The sequence below is a fragment of the Megalopta genalis genome, chromosome 8 (assembly GCF_051020955.1).
Source record: "Megalopta genalis isolate 19385.01 chromosome 8, iyMegGena1_principal, whole genome shotgun sequence".
Classification (NCBI taxonomy): Eukaryota; Metazoa; Arthropoda; class Insecta; order Hymenoptera; family Halictidae; genus Megalopta; species Megalopta genalis.
In genome coordinates, this window is record NC_135020.1 from 10,048,694 (window position 1) to 10,076,123 (window position 27,430).

Here is a 27,430-nt window from a genome sequence, read left to right on the forward strand (position 1 = left end):
AAATTGAAATTAAATAGAAATACAATTTAGAAAAATATTTTCATCCCCGATATGAAAATATTCTCATAGCGAAGGGGTTCGGGCACAAGGAGATGGTCGGCGTCCGCGCCACCGTTTCGCAATGTGCGGTTAGTCCCGCGGCTCGTAGAAATACGCAGGGGTTTATAGGATAGAGAAGCAATCGCATTGACCACGAACCTTTTTCCTATTACAGAGATTCTCGGCGGGGGATTTCAATGATACGCGTTTAAGCCAGGGGTGGCGGTCGGCGCGATCGGCAGGAGGGCGGACAGGACAGGAGGCGGCACCTCGTTTCTTGCGTGCACAGAGGATTGAGGAGAGAGCCTTGTCGTGGTGAGCGCCGCTAACGGAGAGACGGAGGAAGGGAGAGAGAGAGGACGAGAGTGAGAGCGCGCGAAAGACAGAGCGGGTGAAAGACAGAGCGCGCGAGAGAGACAGCGCGCGAGGGACAGAGCGCTCGAGAGACAGAGCGCCCGAGAGACAGAGCGCGAGAGACAGAGCGCTCGAGTGACAGAGCGCGCAAGGGACAGAGCGTTCGAGAGACAGAGCGCGCGAGGAACAGAGCGCGAGAGGGGGGGAGCGCGCGAAAGACAGAGCGCGAGAGAGGGGGAGTGCACGTGAGACGGAGTGCGCGTGAGACGGAGTGCGCGTGAGACAGAGCGCGCGTGAGACAGAGCGCGCGAGGGATAGAGCGCGAGAGACAGAGCGCGCGTGAGACAGAGTGCGCGAGGGACAGAGCGCGAAAGACAGAGCGCGAGAGACAGAGCGCTTGACTAACAGAGCGCTTTAAAGCGAGCGCAAACAAACAGAGCGCTTTAAAGCGAGCGCTTGACTAACAGAGCGCTTTAAAAAGAGCTCTTTAAAGGAAGCGCTTTAAAGGAAGCGCTTTAAAGCGCGCGCGTCACAGAGAAAAGTAGGTAAACGGATAGACGAATACAAAGCCGCAAAGAGCAATACGGAAGTAGAAGATAAGAGCCGCAAGATGTCCGATAGAGTCGCGGAAACGAATCTGCAGCCAGGCCGCTTGAAGATCTCGTAATTGGCCTCCAGTCGCGCGGGAACCGAAGTAGATCGAGATGGAGGCGAGGGGGAACGGGTCCCTGCTCGGATCCATCGCGAGGAACTTGTCGTCGGAGGATCCGCGGCATCCGGACGAACTATTCAACGCGGACGTGACCATCCTGAACGACGACGAGGGTATCCTCTCGAGAAACGACGGCGACGGTCCGAGCAGCGGCGTCGAGCTGGCCTGGTACAACGACACGACGACGATCGGCTCGACGTTCAGCGACTCGTGGTTCACCGGCTCGTCGTCGTCGTCCTTGTCCCCGTCCTCGTCCTCTTCGTCGTCGGCGTCGTCCACGTCGTCGTCCTCTTCGTCGTCGTCGTCGTCGTCGTCGTCCACCGGATACTCGTCGACGACCGTCGACACCGACAACTACACCGGTCTGTTCGACTTCGAGGACCTGAACGGCTACTTCAATCAGCTGAACGAATTCGTGAACCTGACCTACTACGCCGGAAGTGGCAACCTGAGCCTGAACGGGACCGTGAACTGCACGTCGTCGATCGTCGCGGGGACCGCGGCCGGTGTCGTCACGGTCGGCGAGTGCGGGTCCGCCGACGACGAGAAAACGGACGCAAATAGCTGGTGGGCCCTGATCCTGGTGATCGTGCCATGTTTAACGCTGTTCGGTAACGTGCTCGTCATACTCGCGGTGGTGCGCGAGAGGGCCCTGCAGACCGTCACCAATTACTTCATCGTCAGCCTGGCTGTCGCCGATTTGCTCGTCGCCGTGCTCGTCATGCCGTTCGCTGTGTACTTTCTGGTGAGTCTGGCAATGCTGTTCTCCTGCATGCGCCGATAGCAGAGTTATAAATTTAAGCGTCGTTAATTAGAATCTCATTATCGGTGATCATAATTTCTGAAATTATAATTAAGTGTAATTTTTTAAGTTGTCATTAATTACAATTTTTTAAATTGTCATTAAGTACAATTTTTTAATTATAATTATAATAATTAATTACAATTTTTTAAATTGTCATTAATTATAATTTTTGAAATTATCATTAACAACAATTTTTTAAATTATCATTAATTACAATTTTAAATGGTCGTTAATAATAATTTTTTAGATTATAAATAATCACAATTTTTTAAATTGTCATTAATTATAATATCTTTTGAATTATAATTTAAATAAATAATAATAAATTATAATAATAGAGACGTGGTTGACTATATTAAGCAATTGCATCATAAAACAGCTGATTTTTAATTTTAAGCGAACATCTTTTTCCCAAATGTAACACAGCAATTATAAATGAAATTTTGCAGTTGCTCACGTTCTCCGTATACAACGCGTCGTTATTTCTGTTTATCTTTTTCCATGGAAGAGTAGAAATAAATTTGATCTGAAAGCTTACATGCTCAAATTAAAAGATAAAAATTCAAAGATTACATTCCAGATTTTGGCATTAAAAGTCGGATATTTCTGTTTGAGATTTTGAATCGGTTTTTGTCTGACTCGAATATAGAATTGTTCATGTTCAACTGTTGCAGGAAATTGTTATAACGTTTGCTACAATAGGCACAAATAATTGACCTCTTCGCATATTAATAAGGCTTATATTTAGCCCCCTTTCTCCAAGAAAACGCTAAAAGTAAAATCGTGGGTTGCACGGCCTTCCGCGATTTTTGACCTTTTTTTAAAGAAAAGAACTTCTCGCAGAGCGTTCCCATCTTTATTCAACAAATGACGCGTGAAATTCTTCATTAATGAAATCTCTGTAGCCGGGGTGCTCTCTATCTCGCGGTATTTTTAAACGAGTCACTCGTACGTCTAATTAACCGCGGAAAGCCAAGATCCTTTTGTTTCAAGTTAAGTTCTTCATGAATGAAAAGTCTCTGTTGCGCTGCTACTCTTTCACTCAGTATTTTTAAACGAGTCACTCGTACATTTCATTAATGTCAGAAAGCCAAGATCTTTTTTATAAACCGTCGAAGCGTGCGTAGAACTTGCTTATACCCACGCTTTTCGCGTAGGTGGACGCGTGATATCTTTTTCAATGCAATGGCACTTTTTTTTGCATTGCTCTACGACAGTCGAATCGACGATCGACGAAGATCATTCGGGGCCTAATGAGAAAGTATTGGGTTGGCAACTAAGTAATTGCCGATTTCAGTTATAGATGTCTCTCACTCTCATTTTTATGATATCCGTAAATGTTACATTATAAAATTATTATTATTATTATTATGTTATTTTTTATTATCCGTGAATGTTAGCAACTGGACAAATTGAATGCGGCGGTCAAGGAAAAGCGACCAGAATTGGTCAATCGTAAAGTTGCCTTTTTCCAGCAGGACAATGCTAGGCCGCACACGTCTTTGTCCACTCGGCAAAAATTTATGGATATTGGTTGGGAATCGATGTTACACCCACCGTATAGCCCTGATCTCGCGCCATCGGATTACCACTTATTTCGATCCCTGGACAACACCCTTCGTGGTAAAACTTTTAACGATGATGACGCTGTAAAGTCTCGCTTAACTCAGTTTTTGGCCGAAAACGATCAGACTTTCTACGAGCGTGGAATTTTTAAGTTGCCAGAGAGATGGCAAAAGGTCATCGAACAAAATGGAAAATACATTACAGATTAAAACTTCGTTCCAAGTGAAAAAGAATTTTTTATTTCATTGAACAAATCGGCAATTACTTAGTTGCCAACCCAATAGTTTCTCGTATCGGTGGAGTCTCTACGGTAATGTCTCTTTAATTGACGACCAGATTGACCAGAGAAATGGACAATTTGGGGAGAGGAGATGCGATTGTTCGAGCTTTGCGGTTTATTTTTATTGTTGTAAATTGTCCACAATTATAAGAACGAGCCGTAAAGTACGAACAATCGTGTCTCCTCCAAATTGTCCATTTCAGTGGACAATCTGAGCGTCAGTAAGGGAGACATTATTGTATTTGGAATTGAATTTAATATTGTTTGTTTGAACGTTTGTCGAAGGGCGGAAGAGAAGCGGAAATTTCGCGAGGAAATTTAACAATTTTCGTTGAATCTGCGCAAGTTGCTATAATGTTTATCGTATATTATCATGTATTCGATACTTACTTAGTTGCCAACCCAATAGAAAAAATTCTCTTGCGTTGGAGAACGCTCGAAGTAATGTATTGACATTCCAGCACGATGTAAAGTCGCAGCCTTTGCATCGCTGAATCACGTGCACGTTTTATCGTATCTGGATTTATGCCAACGCGAGCTGCGATAACACATTGTCTCGAGGTTTTCGCGTTGTCGGAGCCGCTTTGATGCGCAACATTTTTTAGTGCCGTTTATGGGAAAGAGAATCACCGATGCTACGCTCTTTTCTTCTGTTTCATCTGTTTCATTCTGCAATTCCTTTAGCGTTCATTGGCATGCCCGACTGCCTGCTTTCACTTCTTTTTCATCGAAATGATTTACATACTTGAAAATCTTGTCTATAGAAATTTTATTTTATTCGCTTTAACGATAATATTCTTCGCATTCGTTTATTCGATTGATTCATCTGTATTCTCCATAATCGTTTCCGATTTTTTGACCACGTTTCTGAGACGTGATAATTCTTTCTGGCCTGATTTTTTATCACGCTTCTCTGACGTGATGATCATTTCCGGCCCGATTTTTTTATCACGTCTCTCAGACGTGATGATAATTTCTAGCCTGATTTTTTGACCACATCTTTCAGACGTGATCATCGTTTCTGTCTCGATTTTTTTACTACGTCTCTTATACGTGATAGTCATTTTTGGCCCCATTTTTGACCACGTCTCTGACACGTGATAATAATTCCCGCTCTATCTTTTTACCAAGTCTCTCAGACGTGATAATCATTTCTGACTCAATTTTTTCACCACGTCTCTCAGACGTGATAATCATTTCTGGTCCGATTTTTTGATCACGTCTCTCAGACGTGATGTTCATTTCTGGCTCGACTTTTTCACCACGTCTCTCAGACGTGATAATCGTTCCTAGTCCGATCTTTTGACCACGTCTCTCAGACGTGATAATCATTTCTACCCCGACTTTTTGACCACGTCTCTCATACGCGACGATCGTTTCCGGCCCGATATTCTCACCACGTCTCTCAGACGTGCACAGGAAAAGGGTTAACCTCCCTAAACGTATTCTTTCCTCGGTCCCTTCCGTCGCGCCAGCGTGATCTGTTCGACAAGCGTGGAACCGCGCCGTTTCACTCGTTCCCAGTCACAACGGAACATCGCGCAGTTAATCGCGGGCCTTTTGTTCCGATAAAAAGCACGGTTGCCGGCCGTTATCTTGCCGCGGTTAATGAAACCCTGTATCCTGTGTAGGTACATAGAAACTTCTTTGGGATTCGCGATTCGCGTAATTAAAAGCTGGTATTTTACTCGCGGCTTCGCGGCAGCTCCTATTTTCTCGGCGACTCGCGACGGCGGCGGCGGCGGCGGCGACAAAAAACCGGGCACAGTTTAATTATGGTTAATTTAAGACCGAGTTTTATTTATCGCTGGCCCGGATTCGTCGAGCACGACGAAGTTTTGCTGGCCCGGTTTCTCCGACTCTCCCTTTCTCTGTTCGGCTGTCCACCGTTCGGCTTTCTCCCGTTTGTCTTCTTTTTTTCGGCCTATCTGTTTGGTCGCTTTTCCGCGTCGTGTCCGATCCGGAAATTCAATTACGAAGCCGATACGATTAAAAGTACGCGGCCGAGGCGGCTCGAACAGGAAAGCCCTGAATGCAGAACATTCAGGATTCATCGGGCAGGGGAGGGGGGACTGGCAATTGTTCATGGGGGTTGGTTATCGAGCAAACGACGAGACTACCGGGACCCGGTAGTCCCCGTGTCGGATACGTGCGCCGAACGAAAACAGGATTAGTTAATTAAAGCAATTTGAGTAATTCTTCGAGAGTGACGGACGCGATTCCCGAGATAGCGCGTGACCCACTTCCGTTCCGGGACGTTTATGACTGCACCCCGGAGTCGCGCGCTCGCGCGCACACACACACGCGCACGCACACATATACATATACACACGCGCGCGATTGTCAAACGGCTCCGCTCCGGGCGCTCTTTTTTGCGTGTAACCGGTGTTTATTCAGCGTCCGGCCCCGAAGTTCAGCAAATATTGGATCTCGCCTTCCGATCAATACTTAGGTCGTTTAAATGCAGGGAATTTCAATTAGTGCGACCAGTGTAAACACCGTTTGCACACCGTCTTCAATTAACACGCCGCCCCCGCGGAAAGAGTGTCCGCGCAGGATTTAAAACACATCACAGCCGCCGATTGAACGTTTCCAGCGATTCCGAACTACGCTGTCAGGATTCTAAGAGCTTCTCGCACGTGGAAAGTTCATTGTACGGTCAAATTCTACCCGTATTGTCCCTCGGCACGTGAACGAGGACGGACAATTTCGGGAGAGGAGACGCGATTGTTCGTGTCTCGCGAGTTTTGTTTCTATCGTTGTTGATAGTCGGCGACTATTTTGCAATAGTAATTTTAGCAATTGTCTTCTACGTGATAATACCGAAAGAAATTACTGATAATTATTTGAAAAACGTTCGTGGCTATTGACAAATTTATCATTTCCGTCGTATTAATAATGTCCTCATAATTTCCGATTTTTGTAAAGATTTATTGACCCGTCATAATCAGTACAATATATAACTATTTTGCAATAGCTCTAAAACATTATTTTAGCAATTGTATTCTACGTGATAATACCGAAAGAAATTACTGATAATTATTTGATGAACTTTCCGATTTTTAAGAGATTTGTTGACCCGTCATAATCAGTACAATATATAACTATTTTGCAATAGCTCTAAAACATTATTTTAGCAATTGTCTTCTGCGAGATAATACCGAAAGAAATTACTGATAATTATTTGATGAACTTTCCGATTTTTAAGAGATTTATTGACTCGTCATAATCAGTACAATATATAACTATTTTGCAATAGCTGTAAAACATTATTTTAACAATTGTCTTCTGCGAGATAATACCGAAAGAAATTACTGATAATTATTTGATAAACTTTCCGATTTTTAAGAGATTTATTGACTCGTCATAATCAGTACAATATATAACTATTTTGCAATAGCTCTAAAAAATTATTTTAGCAATTGTCTTCTACGTGACAATACCGAAAGAAATTACTGATAATTATTTGATAAACTTTCCGATTTTTAAGAGATTTATTGACCCGTCATAATCAGTACAATACGTAACTATTTTGCAATAGCTCTTAAAAATAATTTTACCGATTTTCTTCCGCGTGACAACCCCGAAAGAAATTACTGATAATTATTCGAAAAACATTCGTGGCTACTGACGAATTTATCATTTCCGTCGTATTAATAATGTCCTCATAATTTCCGATTTTTTAAAAGATTTATTGACTCATTATAATCAGCACAAACAATGAACCATGAGAACGATCCGCGAGACTCGGACAATCGTGTCTCCCCTTTTCAAATTGTTCATATTTTTTTTTTTTACAAGCTGAATGACAATTGGTGAGAAATCACTGCATTTATTTGGAATTACATGGTCCGTCGGTGAAATTTCGATAACAGGCTCGACGCGCGTCTCTCGTCTTGCATCGGCGCGGCGAGTTTCAATCTCGGACGCGGCAACGCGATTCCCGCGATGGATTTTATGCCGCGTTCATTACGGAGATATACCCTCATCATCGCGGTTTTTACGGCACCGTTTGTTCTTATTAAGTCGCCGGGCGATGCGCTCTTTTTCTGCTCCTACGGCTGTAACTGGTACGGATCCCGCGAAATTTACATTGGCCCGCGCGGAAGCCGATTTTCGCATCGTTCGTGTTTTAAACATTCTCGTTTCACGGTTTAGTACGCCGGATCACGGGAATTTGTACGAGCTCTGTTAGAAAGGAACGTTTCCCATTTTTATTCCGGCCCGCTTTCACGCTGTTATATCAATGATAATATTTTGATTACGCAAGAAATGCAACTGTATATTTTTTTTTCTAGATCAGCTTGTAGTTCATTCGAAGATGAATTTATTGATCTGTAACACTTTGGTCTTTCAAGGTCGTGTCAAGGTCACTGACGCGACAATTGCTAATTTTGAGACTAACGTAATCATCGAGTTTCGGCATGTTCTTTAACCCTTTGCTCTACAACCACGTCTGAGAGACGTGATTAGATAATCGGGTCAGAAATTATTATCACGTTTGAGAGGCGTGGTCAGGTAATTGGGCCAGAAATGATTATCACGTTTGAGAGACGTGGTAAAAAGCGGGTCAGAAATGATTGTCACGTCTGAGAGACGTGGTGACAAAAATTGAGTCAGAAACGATTATCACGTCTGAGAGACATGGTAAAGAAAAATCGAGCGGGAATTATTATCACGTGTCAGAGACGTGGTAAAAAATTGGGCCAGAAATGACTATCACGTGTGAGAGACGTGGTCAAAAAATCGGGCCAGAAACGACGATCGCGTCTGAACGATGTGGTCAAAAGATCAGGCTAGAAATGATCATCACGTCTGAGAGACGTGGTAAGAAAATCTGGCCGGCAGTGATTATCACGTCTCAGAGACGTGGTCAGAAAATCGGGCCAGAAACGATTATCACGTCTGGGAGACGTGCTAAAAACCGGGTCAGAAATGATCGTCACGTCCGAGAGACGTGGTCAAAAAATCGAGCCAGACGCGATTTCAACGTTATCGAAATACAAATCGCAAGACAAATAGTGCGAAGAGTAAATGCAACGATTGAAATTTCATCGACAAACGCGTTTCCCAAACGTGCGCGCAAAAAAAAGTCCAGGCTCGCGTCACACGTCCTTTCCTCGAAGTGATCGCTCTATCGCACGCGCGAACCGCGCAAGAATAAAACCGGCCGGGTCTCCGAGAGTATTATTCTTAAATCCGCCTCCATTAGCGACTCCTATTCCCGGCAATAACTCTTGGGCGAACACGCGACATAAAGCAGCCTTCCACGAACCCGAACGGGGAAAGCGGCTCGCCGAAAGCGGTCACGATTCCTCGATAACCCTTCTATTTAATTTATGCCCGTCACCCTGAACGATTCACTACCCGCCGCGCCGGGGAAGAAACAACATCCTCGTTGGGCGGCCGCGCCGTAGCCGCGGGCAATTTCCCGGGTTAAAATAGAAGTTTGCGGAAAGGTTGACGCGCGCGGGATGCAAACTTTTCCCATGAACGAAGATAACGGTTCCATGATTGGGACTCGGCTGAAAGTGTGCGCGCCAGCTCGACGGTCCAGGGACGGAGGGGGAGTGGGGCAGGAAATTTCGGATTGAAGGGTCGTAAAAATGTCGTAAACGTGTCGAATTTCGGGCAGGCCAGTTATTCGTATTACGGGCGTCGCGGCTGTTTTCACGCGGCGCTTTTATCCGGGACCGTTGGAGATCGCGACGGAAATTCCCCGCGAGATTTACTCGCGCGATTGGTTGCCCGCGATACGATTGATCGCGGAGAATCGCGATTCTCGGCTGGAAGAAAGTGGATTCTTCGATTTGATGATCTGGAAAGTCCGAAAGTTTGCGCAGTTGACACCTGTGTGGCTCGCAGCCGGAAAGACCACAGGGAAATTCAGGGCAATCGAAAATTCGGACTTTCCGGGAGAAATTATTGTATACCGTATAATCTTGTACTTCGTGACGCGCCGTATTTGCTCGATCGTATTTTTTTCGATCCATACGAATCGCAAAGGAATATTCTAAATATTCCAAAGAGAAGATGACAACGTTTCAACCAATCATTTGAATCGTGAGAATCGAACATATTCGATTTTATGAGTCATAAGGTACGGAATGTGCGCGCGTCCCGCGCACCGCGTTCACTAGCTAGCGACCCGAGAATATCTTGAAGGAGCATTCTCGCCGAAATCTCTGACAGTTCGGATAGTCTCTCGGCGAACAGTTCAGCGATTCGATTAGACGCAGGCTCATTCAGAGCCCTCGGTCGCTCTCGGTGTGAATCGGGACACTGTGTGGTCAACGATCGGTATCGTTCGGGACGATCGTATTCGCTCGACGTCAACCGGCGCAGTCTCGCCAAGACACAATTATTAACATATAACGATTTATTCTTACGATGCTAATTCAATTCTGCAAGCAGTCCCCGATACTTTAATTGGCCGATCGAGTTAATAAGATGCCGCGGTCGAGAGGACCGTTGCCATTTTTCAGACATCTATCGGCATACTTTGAGAGCTCCGATGCCTGGTAGAAGAGAGAAAAAAAGAAGTCTGTTTTCTGGGAAGGAGGTAGACCATCGCAAAAGGCAAAAGACGACACTGATTTCCGGGAGAATGTCGTTAAGTATTCTTTTGATCGAGTACATGTCGGTATACTAATTAGTTCGAACTTCGAGCCAAAGCTCTCTCTCTCTCTCTCTCTCTCTCTCTCTGTCTTTCATGCGGCCTCTCTCTCTTTCTCTCTTTCCCTCTCTCTGTTTTCCACTCTTTCTTTTCCTCTCTCTCTCTCTCTCTCTCTCTCTCTCTCTCTCTCTGTTTTCCACTCTCTCTCTTTCTCTTTCTCTCTGTTTTCATACTCTCTCTTTCTCTCTCTCTCTGTTTTCATACTCTCTCTTTCTCTCTCTCTGTTTTCCACTTGCCCTCACTCTCTCTCTTTCTCTCTCTCTGTTTTCCACTCTCTCTCTCTCTCTCTCTCTCTCTCTGTTTTCCATACTCCCTCTTACTCTCTCTCTCTCTCTCTCTCTCTCTCTGTTTTCCACATTCTCTCTTTCTCCCTCTCTCCGTTTTCCACTCTCTCTCTCTTTCTCTCTCTGTTTTCCATTCCCGCTCCCTCCCTCTCCGTCTCCCACTCTCTCTCTCTCTCTCTCTCCTTCCCTCCATCCCTCCCTTTATCTCTCACACAAGATATCACAACTACAAAGGCGAACCGCGAGGCTCGAAGAATCACGTCTTACTATTCTCAGATTCGCATACAGTAATGTCTCTCTAATTGACGCCCAGATTGCGCACAGAAATGGACAATTTGGGAAGAGGAGATACGATTATTCGAGCCTTGCGGTTTATTTTTACATTTACAAATTGTCCACGATTATAAAAAGGCTCGAATAATCGTATCGCCTCTTCCCAAATGATCTATTTTAGTGGCCAATCTGAGCGTCAGTAAGGGAGACATGTACTTCGAATCCGACTGAAAACATTTCTGGGAGAAATCGCAGCATCACGGGGCCCGCTCTTGCGCTCCGTGAATCATTGGCCTAAAGCCGGCCGCGTAAAAGCCTCTTCGCCGCGGATTAACGGGCCGGCCGGTCGGCGCGGGACGTTTTTAACCGGGCACATCGGTGCCACTGCGAATTTCACGGCACTCTATTTTTTGCCCTGTTCCCATCGCGATCCGCGACCGTCGCGCCGCGTCCCATCGACGTTTCCGAGCGTCACGTGACGTAGATGGATTCGCGTGTCACGAGGCTCCGCTGAAATCTGTCCCGCAAAACCCGGCACAAGCCCGTGCGCCGGACTCGAGCAGAACGCGGCAACGGCACACCTGTGCGGCGCGCGCGCGCGTGTCGTCTCCTTTGTTTGTATCAATTAAGCTCGCCGTTGGCACGGGTCGGCGTGTAATTTGTAGGAGGCCGCATAATTTATTCCACGCGAACGATACGGAGCCTAATGAGCCCCGAAGACGATCCTTCCGCAGAATTTACGGCGCGTTCTGAACACAGGGTGTCCCAAAATTATTGTACGAGCGTGAACCCAGCGCTTCCTGAGGTCATTCGAAGCAACTTTTTCCTTTACGAAAATGTTCTCCGAGGCATCGTTCACGAGTTATCAACGAAAAACGGCGACCAATCGGAGAACAAGCGCCGCCGGCGCTCCGCAGTTGCGGCCAATACCGCGTCGCGCCGGCCGTCTGACGCGGCGGCAGTGGTCTCGCGGGCGGGGCGTCAGCCGCACGCGATCTCTCATTGGCCCAGCGTTTTTCGTTAATAGCTCGTGAACGATGCCTCGGAGAAAATTTCTGTAAAGGAGAAAGTTGCTTCGAATGACCTCGGGAACCTCTGGGTTCGCGCTCGTACAATAATTTCGGGACACTCTGTACGAAGCGGCGGGAATCGTTGAAATAATAACGAGGTCGCGACCGTGGCCGGGGGCCGGCCGACGGAAATAGGCAGCCAGGAAGTAATTAGCCGGCGCGGCGTTTCGGGACGGTCCCAGGTAAGGTACGGCCGCGCGTCGGAACGGAAAACGCAGCGTTCCATTATTAAATCGAACTTGCGCCCGGTGCCCCCGATAACGCGGCGTCAATATTAACCGAACGCGTCGCGCGTTTAAACGTGGAATCCGATTTCCAGCGACAGAGTCAATAATTAATTGTATGATTAATTTATTTGCCCGGCGTCGCGAGGACTAACACCTGTCGATGTTAACGGTTAAGCCAATGTTTGCCGTTCGTTAACGGTTGAACAAACCTGTGCCCGAACAAGACGCGTAACGATACGGTACGTGGTACGTACGGTTCGTTGTTCCGACGTTGTTCGCGTTCTCTATTGTTCGGCCGCCGATTTATTTGTTCTTCCGCGCTTATTTGTCGGGAAATAAGGGGCTTCTTCTAACAAGCAAACAAAGGGTTCTATTATATTCAGGCGCGACTATTTTATCGCGCCGTTGTTGCCCGCGATAAATAGCTCCGATTTACGTAGTAACGAGGGCTTACTATCGTAAACGAAGTTATAACTTTCGCTATTAGAAACGGAGCGAAGCCCCGCTATGATCACAGCTTAGATTTAACATTTTGAACGGACATTTAATTTTAACTGTAATTAGCAATCTCTAAATTTCGAGGGAAGGATTCTTTCTCCATCGTTTACATAATTTTCTCGTTGAACAGTATGAATTCGCGAATTGGTCAAGGTTATTGACAGCACCTATATTTAAATTGTAATTTCTAATTACTTTTGCATTTCTTTCCTTAATAATTTGACCTTTTCGATAATATAATATAACATATATAATATACATGTATAATACAGATGATATAGATAATATAATATAACATAATAAAATATGATATATAATATGTAATACGTAATAACTCTTGGCTTTATTTACTTAATAATCCGCCATTTTCAATAATATAATATACATATATAATATACATATATAATACAGATAATATATAGACATATTATAGATAATAATAAAATATAATACGTAATATGTATATATATATATATATGTAATACGTATTATGTAACATGTATATGTAATATGTAATATGTATTATGTAATATGTAATATGTATATGTATTGTGTAATATGTATATGTAATATGTAATATATAGTATACAGTATACAGCATATAATATACAGTATACAATATACAATATATAATATATACAATATACGATATACAATATACAATATAAAATATACAATATACAATAAACAATACACAATATAAAATATACAATATACAATATACAATATACAATATATAATATATAATATACAATATAAAATATACAATATATAATATATAATATATAATATAATAAATATAATATATATTATAATTATTTATAATTAATATATATAGGATTAGTATAGTTCTTTACTGAGAGCAGACAAACGCCAGAAACGTTAAAAAAAAGCTCTGCATAACCGAACATAGACACAACAAACGATTGAAACGTAGCATTTCCTTCCCGTTCCAAAGAATTTCGTAGCGTTATCATCGTTCTACGGCGAGATCTCAATTTTTCATCCGCTCCGACGCTAAGCAAATTACTTTGATTTCGCGGAGATTACCGCGGCAGCCGAGCCGCCAGTTAACCGTCGCAATTTGCTATCCTATATGTCAGACTAATTTTGCATAACTTCCTGAAATGCGCATTTCTCCTCGGATGGATGATTAATGACGCAAACAGAGGGGATAGAAATGGCGTCGCGGGAACGGGGGACGGTGCGGCGGTATTACCATACACCGGCGTGTTGACCATAGCGTTCGGGGCGCTATCAAGACGATAAAATCGAGACGTCGCAACGCCGTATATTAACACGATGCAGCGTGCTAAAATCCCTCGTCCGCTGCTTAAACGATCGTTCGCGAGTTTCGCATTAAACGGTTTAGTGACGCGCGGCCGCTCGCGCGTTTGTGCCTGTAAATGCGTCGCGACGATAATGTCACGGGCGTCGCTTCACCAATCGAAGCACTTTAATCGCGCGCCCGTGGCTCGAAACGCCACCCGGTTTGCCAGCATTCTTCCTTCGTTCGGCCCGGTCGGCCGTCATTGTTGAAACGTCGTTGTTCGGGGAAAACGGATCCGCGAACAATAAAGTATTATCTTCGAATCGACCGATCTATGAGATATAATGATGACCGTCGCCGTCCTTGTTGCCGCGGCAACAACTTCCTTATTTATTCGCCCGGAAACAGCCGGGGATTGTTATAGGAATTCTTCTTCGGCGGAAGGCCGCCTTAACGATCACCTTGTTTCGACCGATTTCTTTGGAAAACAGCGCCGCCGAAGAATGGAACGAACATTCGAACGGAGAAAAACTCGATCCTTCCTTTTTAATTAATTCCTCCCGAGCTTCTTTCGACCGGCAGAACTTAGAACTTCTCTCCGAGTTTGTTTTTGCGGTATCGCAATTAGCTTACGGTTCTCTTCGCCGTTTCTTTTCTTTTTTTCTATTTTGCGCATCGATTGCAGTTCTCGCGAGTTCTGTCGTCGAGGTTTCCTGCGGGACGAAATTCTGCGCGCTAACGATTAACCCCTTGACATAACGTCTACTTCGTAGTTACTGTAATTAGAAATTTTTCGATTGCAATAATTTCTTAGGGGGGAAAGAAAATTGATGCTTATCGTGTGCGTAAATTTACTCGAATGCTTAAATATTGGTGACAAGAGATTAGAATTTTATTCGAATTTCAAAGGACAGAATATAACATCTATACTCGATTAATTATTAACAGAAATGTTCATGACGAGCTGGACTCGTCAAGATACGGCAAGGGGTTAATCCTTTTCGCAGCCGAGCGGTGATCCCGAGGCACCGCGAAAATTGTTGTTGTATCATATATGTTCTAAGGTGATTTTGATGTCATCGAAGTTTAAGTTTTAAACATTATATATAAAGGTGTAACCGTTGTATGAATCGCGAGATGCAATTTCGTATGCATAAAATGCAGTTTATCCTGCAAAATGGAAATACTGGAAGTCGGAAAAGATTATTTTTAGATTTGCAGTTAGAATGGCTTCGAGTGCAAAGGGTTAAATAGATAGATTCGATGTTTCGTGAACAGACTCGAGGAACGACAACGATATTAGTTACTATAACTGATGATAATTTACTAATTATCACCAATTGTCTTTCAGCTTGTAAAGAAAAATGGACGATTTGGGAAGTGGTAATAATTAGATAGTGTTAATAATAATAAATAGTGTTAATAATAATAAATTAGTGGTAATAATAAGATTGCATTGTCAATAATTATAAAAACCGGTCGGGATGGTCGAATAATCGTATCTCCGCTTCCCGAATTGTCCATTTTCGTTTCCAGGTTGAAGGACAATCGGGGAGATGGTGAAAAATTTGTATAGTCGCTTTTAGTATTTATTTTAGTATTTTGTTAGTCGATAGGTTTAGTATTAATACGGCACAAGTACAGTGACCCACAAAAGTGTTCGTACATCTTTCAAAATGCAATAACTTTTTCAAAACTGAAGTATATGACTTCAATTTTTTTTTTAGATAATAGAGGGTTTACTAAAGACTAGACTAAATATTTAGTTTACTAAATGATGGCCAAAAAGCTTTTTTTATAATTTTGCTATTACTTAAAATAAAAATAAAAAATTAGAAACCCTCGTTCTTAACTTTTTTATCCGAGCCTACAACGAAAATTTAAAAAATACTTTTTGTACATCTCGATATTATAGATATATATTATAGATTATAGTCCTGCTATCATATCAAAGGCATTTTTTTTAAATTTTCGTTACAGGTTCGAATAAAAAAAGTTAAAAAACGAGAGATTTTTATTTTCTCGTCATTCCAAGTAATAACAAAATTCAAGGAAAGCATTTTGATCGTCGTTTGGTAGATTATAGTCCTGCTATCATATCAGAGGCATTATTAAAAATGTTCCTTACAGGCTCAAATGAAAGCGAGAGTTTTTCTTAATATTTCTTTGTCTCTCTCTCTCTCTCTCTCTCTCTCTCTCTCATTCCAAGCAACAGTAAAATCAAATGAAAAAGCATTTCAGTCATCGTCTAGTAGAGACTAGTCCCTCCATCACCTAAAAAAGAAAGAAATCAAGTCATTCAATTCAATCTAAAAACAGTTCTATCGTTGTAAAAGGTGTACGATTACTTTTGTAGTCCACTGTACACGCGCGCGCTCTGAAAAGGAGGCGGCGCTCACAGCAAACCGGCGAAATCACAGTTCCAATTTTCCTTGGTTCAGTTTCTAGAAACGATACGGATCTAGCAATCAACAGAGACAATACCTGTCGCCCGTCAAAATGCTCGAGCGATTATGAGCGCGGAACAGATTGAACGTTCAACGAGCTCGAGTCTCCGAGTTAACGATGTCGCCGATCCGCGTTCAACGTGACATTCGGCTTGTCTTGTTCTTAACGAATGATGTCGTCGACCGTCCGCCGAGAATATCCAAAGTCGGAGCTCCCATCGGCCGGCTGTTTCTGCGATCCTTCGGGGGGAAGAAACGCGCGACGTCTCCATTACAGGGATGATTTAATGGCGATGCACGATCCAAGGACGATCCACGACATTCCCGGCGAGAGCGCGGCGGATCTTCGCCGCGCGCGCGCGGCCAGTTTCGAATATCCTTTCCAGAAGTTTCTTATTCGAAAAGAAAAAGTTCCGCGACGGTGATCACGGAGGAACTGCGGGCCGGCGAACGCTGATTGGTAATTCGCTTTTATCGGCCCTCCGGCAGTTCTAAGCTTTTACGGTTACGCGGATCATGAGTTTGCAGAAATTCTTACCTTCCTTTTGCCATTCTTTTTCTTCCCTTTTTTCTTACTTTTTTCTTTTTTTTTCTCTTCGAAATCTTTAACCGGAGACGTTACATTATTACGTACAGGGTGTCCGCAAAAATGTCTCGCAATCTGAAAGTGACGGGTTCCTCGGGTCGTTCGAAGCAACTTTTTCCTTTACAAAAATGTTCTCCGAGGCACCGTTAACGAGTTATTAACTAGAAACGGTGGACCAATGAGAGGCGAGCTCGGCTGGCGCGCGGCGACCGAGCCAATGAGCGGAACCGGGCTTCGCGCGCCGGTTGGCTGGGCCGCCTCGCGTCGGCCGTACTCGATTCTTATTGGTCGCTGTTTTCCGTTGATAACTCGTTAACGGCGCCTCGGAGAACATTTTTGCAAAGGAAGAAGCTGCTTCGAATGATCCGAGGAACCCGCCATTTCCGGATTGCGAGACATTTTTGCGGACACCCTGTACATATATACGTATCGCGCGCGCTACAACGGGGCGAACGGTTTTAATTTCTCCTTGAATTTCCTCTCCGCGTCGGACACCGTTCCCAAAGTAGAACGAATAAATTAATTACGCAAAGAATGTCGGGCCGGGCAAAGTGCAGATAATAAGAAGCAGACCTTCCCCAGCCTCGCAATTCCCTCCATTGTCGGTCATTTTCCATACTGTCGTCGTCTAATCGTTGCCCGCCAACGACCGTAGTTTATGCTCGCGTAATTCCTCATCCAATTTGCCCGGTTATTAGTGTCCGCCGTCCCTATTCAAGAATTTTCGCCTCTTTTTCTCGCCGCCGGCCTCGCGTAGAATATTCTTTTTTTACGCGGCCGGAGCGTGCCAGGTGGCCGTTTTAACGCCGTAATGAAAGTAAGTAGTCGGTGCATTTTCATGCGATGCGTTTGCCAGGGAAATGCGTGGCCCCCGTGCATTACGTGTGAACGCGAGAAAGTCGACTTTCGCCGCGTTCGCGTAACGAAAAAGTCTTGGCGAACAATATATATCGGTCGCGTTTTTTCATCGAATTTTCAACATTTCAGTTGCTCCCGATTCGAAGCACATTGGGTTGGCGGGAAGGTAATTTCGGTGTTTCAATTTTTTCTTGTAAAAGAAACGAACTTTAATTAGTGAAATATTTTCCATTCTGTTCGATGACCTTTTGCCACCTTTCTGGTAACTTCGTGATTCCGCGCTCGTAGAACTTGTGGTACTTACCGGTAAAAAACTCGATCGAGCGCGATTCGAGGCTATCGTTATTATTGAGATTTTTGCCGTTCAAAAAGTTTTGTAAACTTCGAAATCAATGATAATCCAATGGTGCAAAGTCTGGGCTATATGGAGGATGCGACATCGCTTCCCAAACAAGCTCCAATAATTTTGTACGTGTTGCTAAATAAAGATGTATCAGGCCTCGCATTGTCGTAGCGAAACACGATTTCTTTGCGATTTGCCAATTCCGACCAACCCGATAGTAAAATATGTCGAAAATATTCATTTCTGCACTCCGTGTTAAAAGTGACAGCAAACTATCAGTTGCAAACAAAACTACGCGGAATTTGTTTCTACAGTAACCTAAACGCGTCAACTACCAAAGCAGGAAACCACAAAAAATATTCTAACCCTAACAAAAGGACGACAATGCAAACATAAAGCTATCTATCGGTGCAAACCGAGATTATTTTCTTGCCAATCCAATATCATCGCGTCGAGAATCATGGGAAATGCGGAACAGTGAAACAACGGTGGAACGACTGAACAAGCCGAAACGCCGGATCTCGTATATCCCATTTTTAATCGCGAGAATTGTCCGTCCGATCCGAACTCGATCATCGATTCCGATACCCTCGACGTCGTAAAAGGAAAACTACGTGCTCGGGAAACGTCTTCGTTTCCCCGTTCCGGCGAATTCGGTCGCCGTTCCACGTACGCGCAGGTGTCGGACTCGTTGAAAAACAATGTGGAAACGTTCGAACATTTTATCCAGCTTCCATTCGAGCGAGGAGAAATCGGGCGGGGTATCCGCTGAGAAATGTAAGTTGCTTCTCATGCATGCGAAAGGATAAAGCGGGACAATTTAGCTGTCGAATAGAGGAGAGCAAACCCGCGTGCACTGGTTTTCCCGGCGATACATTAATTTTTGTTTCCTGGTCACGTCGGTTCACGTCCGGTTTCGAGTTTCGTTTCGAGCAGACGTAGGTTTCCGTTATTATTATATTTTTCGAGACACACGATGGGACCGGCTGCGCTCGCTGTCCTCTATCCTCCGTGCCGCTGCACTCTCCGGCGTCATCGTAAATCTTTCCGTGAATTTATATGTAGGTCGCCGGCACTCTTTCGCTTTTACCGGCCGGCATTTATGGTATCCGCCGTGCCGCGACCCCGTCGCGTCGCAGTCGCGTTCATCGATCCGGTTGCTGATTTTTAATTGAAGTTTCACGGTACATATATAAATGAAACTTCAATTAAAAATCATATCATATATAGATATATATATATGATTTTTAATTGAAGTTTCATATATATATTAATTATATTAATATTATATTAATTATATATGATATGATTTTTGATTGAAATTTCATTTATATATATATATATATATATATATATATATATATATATATATATATATATATGTGTATAGTTTTATCAACAAAGGTCGAGAATTAAAGATTGTTTCGCGTGCAAACGGATTCATTTCGGAACTAATACACGTCCAACGAAATCGCTTCGAAACTGTAACACGTGTTTAATTAGTGAGTAACATCCAGACCGCGGATGAATATGCATTCGTAGTATGCGCTCGTATTTGGCCCGCTGTTACGGTCTCATTCGACGCGGTTCGCGGAATTAACGAAGGATGCATGCGAGACGGATTCGAATGTTCGTTTTTCCTTCGACGATCTGCTATATACAGGGTGTCCCGAAAATGTCTCGCAATCCGAAAGTGGCGGATTCCTCGGATCATTCGATGCAACTTTTTCCTTTACAAAAATGTTCTCCGAGGCACCGTTAACGAGTTATTAACGAAAAACGCTGACCAATCGGAGAACAAGCGCGGCCGGCGCTCCGCCCTTGCGGCCAATGCCGCGTCGCGCCGACCGTCTGACGCAGCGGCAGTGGTCTCGCGGGCGGAGCGTACGCCTTCTCTCATTGGCCCAGTGTTCTTCGCTAATAACTCGCAAACGACGCTTCGGAGAAAATTTTTGTAAAGGAAAAAGTTACTTCAAATGACCTCAGGAATTGCCTGTTTACAACAATTAACATAAATACGAAACATCTTATACAACGTAAGTAGAATCAACGAATCATTGATCGGACAACCTTCTCGGCAGACAAACGCTCTGCAAATTGTGCAAGCTAGAAGTTGTACGGGCTGTAAACAATCCGCAGCGGATGCTGTCATTGGTGAATCAATCCTCGTCGGTTGCAAGATTTACAGCAACGCGCAAATCCGTTCGTCCGTTTGTTCGTGATGAAGCATCGGAATACACGGAATAAAATGCACGCGACGATGCTCGTGTGCATGCACGGCGCGCGTCCCGGGATCACGGACGACAAAACAGGACGAAAGTGTAGCGACGTTTCCGGGATCGGGATTCCGAGATTTTCCAGCGGGCCACACGGTATTTAAAAATTCAGGCCAGCAGGAGTTACGACGCGAACGTGCCGAAGCAGTTGTTTTCGAGACGAATCGAGGACCGTAAAAACGACGTAAAATGAAGCCACTGATTCCGCGCGTCCCGTCGACCGTGCAAATATGTCAAGGCTTCCGATGAATTTTTCAGAGAGCACCGGTTGATTATTCTTCCAGCTGGAGGGTGGGAGGGGGGGCATCGTTTTTTGGCACACTATCGCATGTGTTGAAATTACAGGTACGACTAGTCGCGAATGTATTCGTACCCTCAGAACTTGTTATCTTTTAAACATATAAATTTAATATATTATATATAAATTAAATAATATATTATATATAAATTTAATATATTATATATAAATTAAATAATATATTATATATAAATTAAATATATTATATATAAATTAAATATATTATATATAAATTAGATATATAGATTTTAGTGAAAATTAACAATTGTTTACGACGAAAATGCTAAGGTAACTATAATAAATCCTTGCAGATTTGGCGTGTCAAACAAAAATACTTCGTACATATACCATACATATACCACGTACACCAATCACATACATGATTGTGTGTGTTTGTGTATGTTCTCTTTTGTTTATTCGTTAGTTCGGTAAAAAAATTTAGTAAATTACCTGTTTCTGGCTGAAATTCGTGAAACACTGCGATTATCGCGATCTTTAATTATTCGAAAATTCTGTCAAGGTCAACCGATTTCGATGAAACATTCGGCACGCATGCAAGTTATCAAGATCCACAAAAGGCACTTTTTAAATTTTCGTCCCAAGCTCGGACAAAAATCGTAGGAAAGAGTGATTTATTTTTTTACTTATTTCGTCATTTCAAATAATAGCAAAAATTAAATAAGAGTAGTATAATCATCGTCCTAATCCAAGCATTGCTTGGAGGTCTACGAAAACTTTTACGAGCCACTCTAAAATAGATTGTATTATTTCCCGGTAATGCGTTTTGCATTCACCCGAATATCTGGCACTAAATGCAAATGCTCATGCAAATTAACGGTATCAGACATTCCTTCTGCTGAAATTCACAGCAGAATTTCATATTTTCCATTAGGGATCGCCGGGACGCGATCGTAAATATCAATGCGGGTTGGTTATTAAAATCTTCAATTCGCCGAGTTTTACAGATTAATAAATGTTATGAAATCATAAACTTCCGCAGTTTGCCGGGGCTCTGCCAAACAACCGGCGTGATCGCATCCTCGTAATTCAATGCGCTCGAAATTCCAACGCGAACCGTTAAAGCACCCCGTCTAAACAACTTATGAACTATATTGGCACGTAAGAAAGCGATGATGCGGTCGTTAACTCGCGTCGCGAGTTTCATTGTATCTTAAAAAAGAAAGAATAGAATCCGTTCTCGTTAACTCCGTGGACTAGCTCTGATCTGTGGTAGAACTTCCGCGACAGAAATTTTTACGCCAGTATAATACCCTTCTTTAACCACCCCCACCCCCCTAGGTACAGGAAAAATTGAAACTTTGCTCTCCTAATCGCCGGACTGATTTCTCGCTAGCAGACCCAAAACATTTTACAGTAACCTCATTCCCTAATTCGCGCTCAGATTGCGCAGAAAAATGGACAATTCGGGAAGCGGAGATGCGATTATTCGAGCCCGATTATGTTTCGATTCGAAACGCTTGGAAACGAGAAAAGTATAGTTCGGTTATTGTCTTCTGTTCGCGCGTTGCTCGGTCTGTTCTCCAAAAAGGTAAATTAAGTTATTCGTTTCTTCTGTGAACGAAGTGTCTAAGCGTGCGAGCGTAACCGTAATCGGAGGATCAATTAACGACGAGGAGATTGCTATGATCGACGCGGTTATGTGAAGAAAATGCAGCGCGATGAGTTTATAAGTGGTGCAGCGTCGAACGGGGGTCTCGCTGCATGCGGCTATATTTTCCTGGACAAATTGATCGAAGCCGTACGAGAGAGAGAGAGAGAGAGGGAGAGAGAATGAGAGAGAATGAGAGAGAGTATGACAGAGAATGAGAGAGAATGAGAGAGAATGAGAGAGAATGAGAGAGAGAGGGAGAGTATGAGAGAGAATGAGAGAGAATGAGAGAGAGAATGAGAGAGAATGAGAGAGAGAGAGGGAGAGTATGAGAGAGAATGAGAGAGAATGAGAGAGAGAATGAGAGAGAATGAGAGAGAGAGAGGGAGAGTATGAGAGAGAATGAGAGAGAATGAGAGAGAGTATGAGAGAGAGAGAGAGAGAGAGAGAGAGAGAGAGCAAGAAAAGTTAGAACACGAGGGTTGAAAATTCCGACGCGACAATAACACGAAGGGGATGGCCGCTATGAAAGTTCGCGGGTACAAGAGATGGTTCGTGTTCGGCCGGCCCATCAAGGCCAAACGATACCACGGTCTCTATTCCCAGAAGAAAAGTCCTCGGCGCCTGCTACGCGGGCATTAATATTCATGCCGGCGGGGCCGGCCGATGGTTTAAACCGTGTGTACACAGCCCGAATCAAAACTGGCCCGAGTTGGCTAAGTAATAAGCATGCATGCGATGAAGTGATCTGTGTTATTAACATAGACCTTGCCCCGGCCCGGCGATCTATCGTGTTATTCCACTCCGTGAAACGGGCCGAGGCGGTTAGGCTCTGGCATCGATTCAGAGGGGAGGAGGGGGATCAGAGGGTCGCCGAGGAGGACGAAGGGGTTGGAAATTACTCGCGGTCACGCCAGCACACTCTCGACGCAACCCTTCGTCCTGTCGAGCTTTCTCGTTCCAGCGCGCTCTCTCCCTCTCTCTCTTTCTCTCTCTCTCTCTCCTTCACTCTCTCGCTCTTTCAGTCGCTCTCTATCTTACACTCTCTCTCTCTCTCTCTCTCTCCCTCCTTCTGTCTCTCTCTCTATATTTTCCAGTCTCTCTCTCTCTCTTTCTCTCTCTCTCTCTCCTCCAGTCTCTCTCTCTCTCTCTATCTTCCAGTCTTCTTCTCTCTCTCTCTCTCTATCTCTGTCTCTCTATATATCTTCCACTCTCTCTCTCTCTCTCTCTCTCTCTCTCTCTCTCTCTCTGTCTTTCTATATATCTTTCACTCTCTCTCTCCTCCAGTCTCTCTCTCTATCTTCCAGTATCCTTCTCTCTCTCTGTCTTTCTATATATCTTCCAGTCTCTCTTTATCTCTCTCTCTCTTCCAGTTTCTCTCTCTCGCGCTCTCTCCCTCTTGCACTCTGTCTCTCACGCTCTCTCTCGCGCGATCTCTCTCTCGCTCTCTCCCTCTTGCGCTCTGTCTCGCACTCTCTCTCTCTCTCTCTCTCCTCCAGTTTCTCTCTCCCTCTCTCTCTCTCTCTCTTCCAGTCTCTCTCTCCCCCGCTATATTCCAGTTTCTCTCTCTCTCCCTCTCTCTTCATCTCTCTCTCTCTCTCTCTCTCTCTCTAATCATACGATCATACCACGATTCTTTATGCAAATTATAATTGAATCATTAACGATATTGCAACGGTCCGCCGAGAATTCCGTTCCGATCTCTGTCGAATAGGACACGCGACTCCCGCATAGATCATCGGCACGTCGAATCGGTCGCGGGAATATAACGCCGGAATTCGAAAGGAAATTACGGGTGCAACGAGGCAGGATCGCGCGAACTGTTCCTCCAAGAACGCGCCGCTTAACGTTCTTGTTCGTCGGCGAATGGAGAGAAATCATGAGGACGTCTTGCGGCGAGATAAATCAATGGAATACCGGCTTGGCCTGTCGGCAATAAAAAGCGTATAGGAGCGCCGTGATTCCATCTAGCTAATTTGAATCGTCCGAAAGGTCTTTGGGATTCTTATTCCGTCCGATCGCCCCTGGTTACGTCGAATAATACCTAATTCAGTGTAAGTGTGCACTTCGACGTTGAAAAAGCGCTACGATTGGTCCCCTCCATTTGGCATATTTTAGAGAACGTGATACTGCCGATCGCGAAATGTAATACGTACACTTGTTCGTACGATGTAGCATTTTTCAAATTGGGTCAAATGACTTGAATTTGGTTCAGACGTTCGCAGAAAGATTGTTTAGTTTATTGGAGAATGACCAAAAAATTGTTCGCCAAAATTGCGATTGATTGAAGTGTCAAACAAATAAATTCATCTGTTAGATTTTTATTCGAGCCTGTTGAAAATGGAGAGAACATATTTATTTAGACGTTTCGCCATTTTTATCTTAATTTATCAACTTTCGACTCGAAGAGATCTAGAGATTTTTTTGATCGTTCAGTGCCTCTAGCTTGACTCTGCGTTGGTCAGTTTCATACAGGATAACCCGAAATTATTGTACGAGCGGAAAACGAAGGGTTCCTGAGGTCATTTGAAGTAACTTTTTCCTTTACAAAAATTTTCTCCGAAGCGTCGTTTACGAGTTATTAGCGAAAAACACTGGGCCAATGAGAGATCGCGTACGGCTGACGCTCCGCCCTCGCGACCACTGCCGCTGCGTCAGACGGTCGGCGCGACGCGGCATTGGCCGCAAGGGCGGAGCGCCGGCCGCACTCGCTCTTCAATTGGTCACTGTTTTTCGTTAATAACTCGTAAACGAAGCCTCGGAGAAAATTTTTGTAAAGGAAAAAGTTACTCCAAATGACCTGAAGAAGCCCCCACTTCCGGTTTGCAAGACATTTCTGGGACACCCTGTAACGTGGAAGACAGTCGTTAAAATTATTTTTAAAATTGTTGCAAAATCCATCAACATATCGAAAGCGTTTTATGCTTTACGATTTATAAATATTTTAAATACATGTATACAGTGTGCTTCTGTTTGGGGGCATTTAAGTGACAGGTCCAGTGTAGCTAGCAATGCACACAGTTGCACAGCGTGTTTCGTTTCCTACGAGATGGTTTGTCCGAGCGTTAAATGCTCGGTCCCCCCGGCGCGGCGATCTAACGCGGTTAAATGTATGTACTCGCGAAGCCCACGGCGACGAATCTATTAGGTAAAGTTCATGCGCAGAGCCGAGGTTTCCATCGTTTACGTGTCGTTCACGTGTAGCGAGTATCTTTCAGAATAAACGCGGTGATATATACCTGCGGTCAGATCGGAAAAGAAAGTAATATATTCTTCGTTCTGCGGCAGATTTTACCAAAAGTTAGTTTATGCAATCGATTGTATTGTAATCGATCCGTTGCTTTCAATTACTGCTATTTTTTCCAATATATTGAAGATTTAAATGTTAAACGAATGTTCTTTGTAAGTTCCTTAGAAATTGTTACGGAAACAGTCGTCGATGTAACTTTAATTCAGTGAATTGTGTTTAGTTATTTTGTTATATTTTATAGAAAATGTAGGTGCACAGAAATTGTTCGCAAATGGTCGTCGTTGTAACTTTAATTCAGTGAATAGTGTTTAGTTATTTTGTTATATTTTATAGAAAATACAATTACACAGAAATTGTTACACGAACGGTCGTCGACGTAACTTTAATTCCGTGAACAGTGTTCAGTCATTTTCTCATGCCTTATAGAAAATACAATTACACAGAAATTGTTACAGAAACGGTCGTCGATGTAACTTTGATTCAGTGAATAGTGTTTAGTAATTTTGTTATATTTTATAGAAAATACAATTACACAGAAATTGTTACACGAACGGTCGTCGACGTAACTTTAATTCAGTGAACAGTGTTCAGTCATTTTCTCATGCCTTATAGAAAATACAATTACACAGAAATTGTTACACAAACGGTCGTCGATGTAACTTTAATTCAGTAAATAGTGTTCAGTCATTTTCTCATGCTTCATAGAAAATATAATTACACAGAAATTGTTACAGAAACGGTCGTCGATGTAACTTTGATTCAGTGAATAGTGTTTAGTTATTTTGTTATATTTTATAGAAAATATAGTTACACAGAAATTGTTACACGAACGGTCGTCGACGTAACTTTAATTCAGTGAACAGTGTTCAGTCATTTTCTCATGCTTTATAGAAAATACAATTACACAGAAATTGTTACACAAACGGTCACCGATGTAACTTTACTTCAATGAATAATATTCAATCATTTTCTCAAACTTTATAAAAATCAATTTACGATACAGATCAAAAATTTATAACATTAACATTAGACTTATCTCTTATCCAAACAAATTTCAAATGCCCTTTTTTCTTTTTTAGTATGCCTTATAGCTTAGTATAAAGTGATCCATACCCAATTAATTGCACAAATTACCACATACTTAATCTCTGGCACCGTAACTAAGCAACCGTTCCACCCTCCGAACAACAATGACATCCCGATCACTTCCTTCTCGTCAAGATTTCGTCAGCTTCTTTTCCATCGATTCTTCCAGAAGAAAGCGAACGAGAGAATACGCATCCGTGTCGCAATAAATCGAAGTTTCCTCGCACCGAAAAGTTCATCGTCTCCAAGAGAAACCGAAGCTTCGTATTTTCTGTTACGTCGAATATTTTGAGGCGTTTCCATCGGTTCGGAGACATTCGTCCGCGCTGGGAGAAGTGCTGAGCCGGATGCCAGCCAGCCAGCGAGCACCGTGGAGTTCCATTTTGTAATGGTAAAAAATAAATCAGCGGAAAGCTAGCTGCGATTCGAGGGTGTGCAAAGCGTCGCGTCGCGTCGCGTCGGGCCGTCTCAGACGCGCGCGTCCAATAAAATTGAATGCTCGGCAGCGCGCCCGCGCTCGTCAGACAGGAATTTCTATTGTAGACTGAATCTACAGGAGGAGCCTCCGGGAACGTCGCTCGAACGCTAATGTATTCCCCGGGAGCTTCTTTCCGGACGGTCGT

General features: G+C 43.6%; 1 protein-coding gene across 1 annotated transcript in view; it reads left to right on the forward strand.

Moving 5' to 3' along the window:
- The window catches only part of Dop2R (dopamine D2-like receptor), a 435,398-nt gene that overhangs the window by 15,547 nt on the left and 392,421 nt on the right, over positions 1-27,430 (forward strand). Inside the window, 1 exon segment of the mRNA XM_076524254.1 lies at positions 215-1,850. Within this exon segment, the coding sequence (XP_076380369.1) occupies positions 1,098-1,850 (753 nt within the window). The 5' untranslated portion in view covers positions 215-1,097.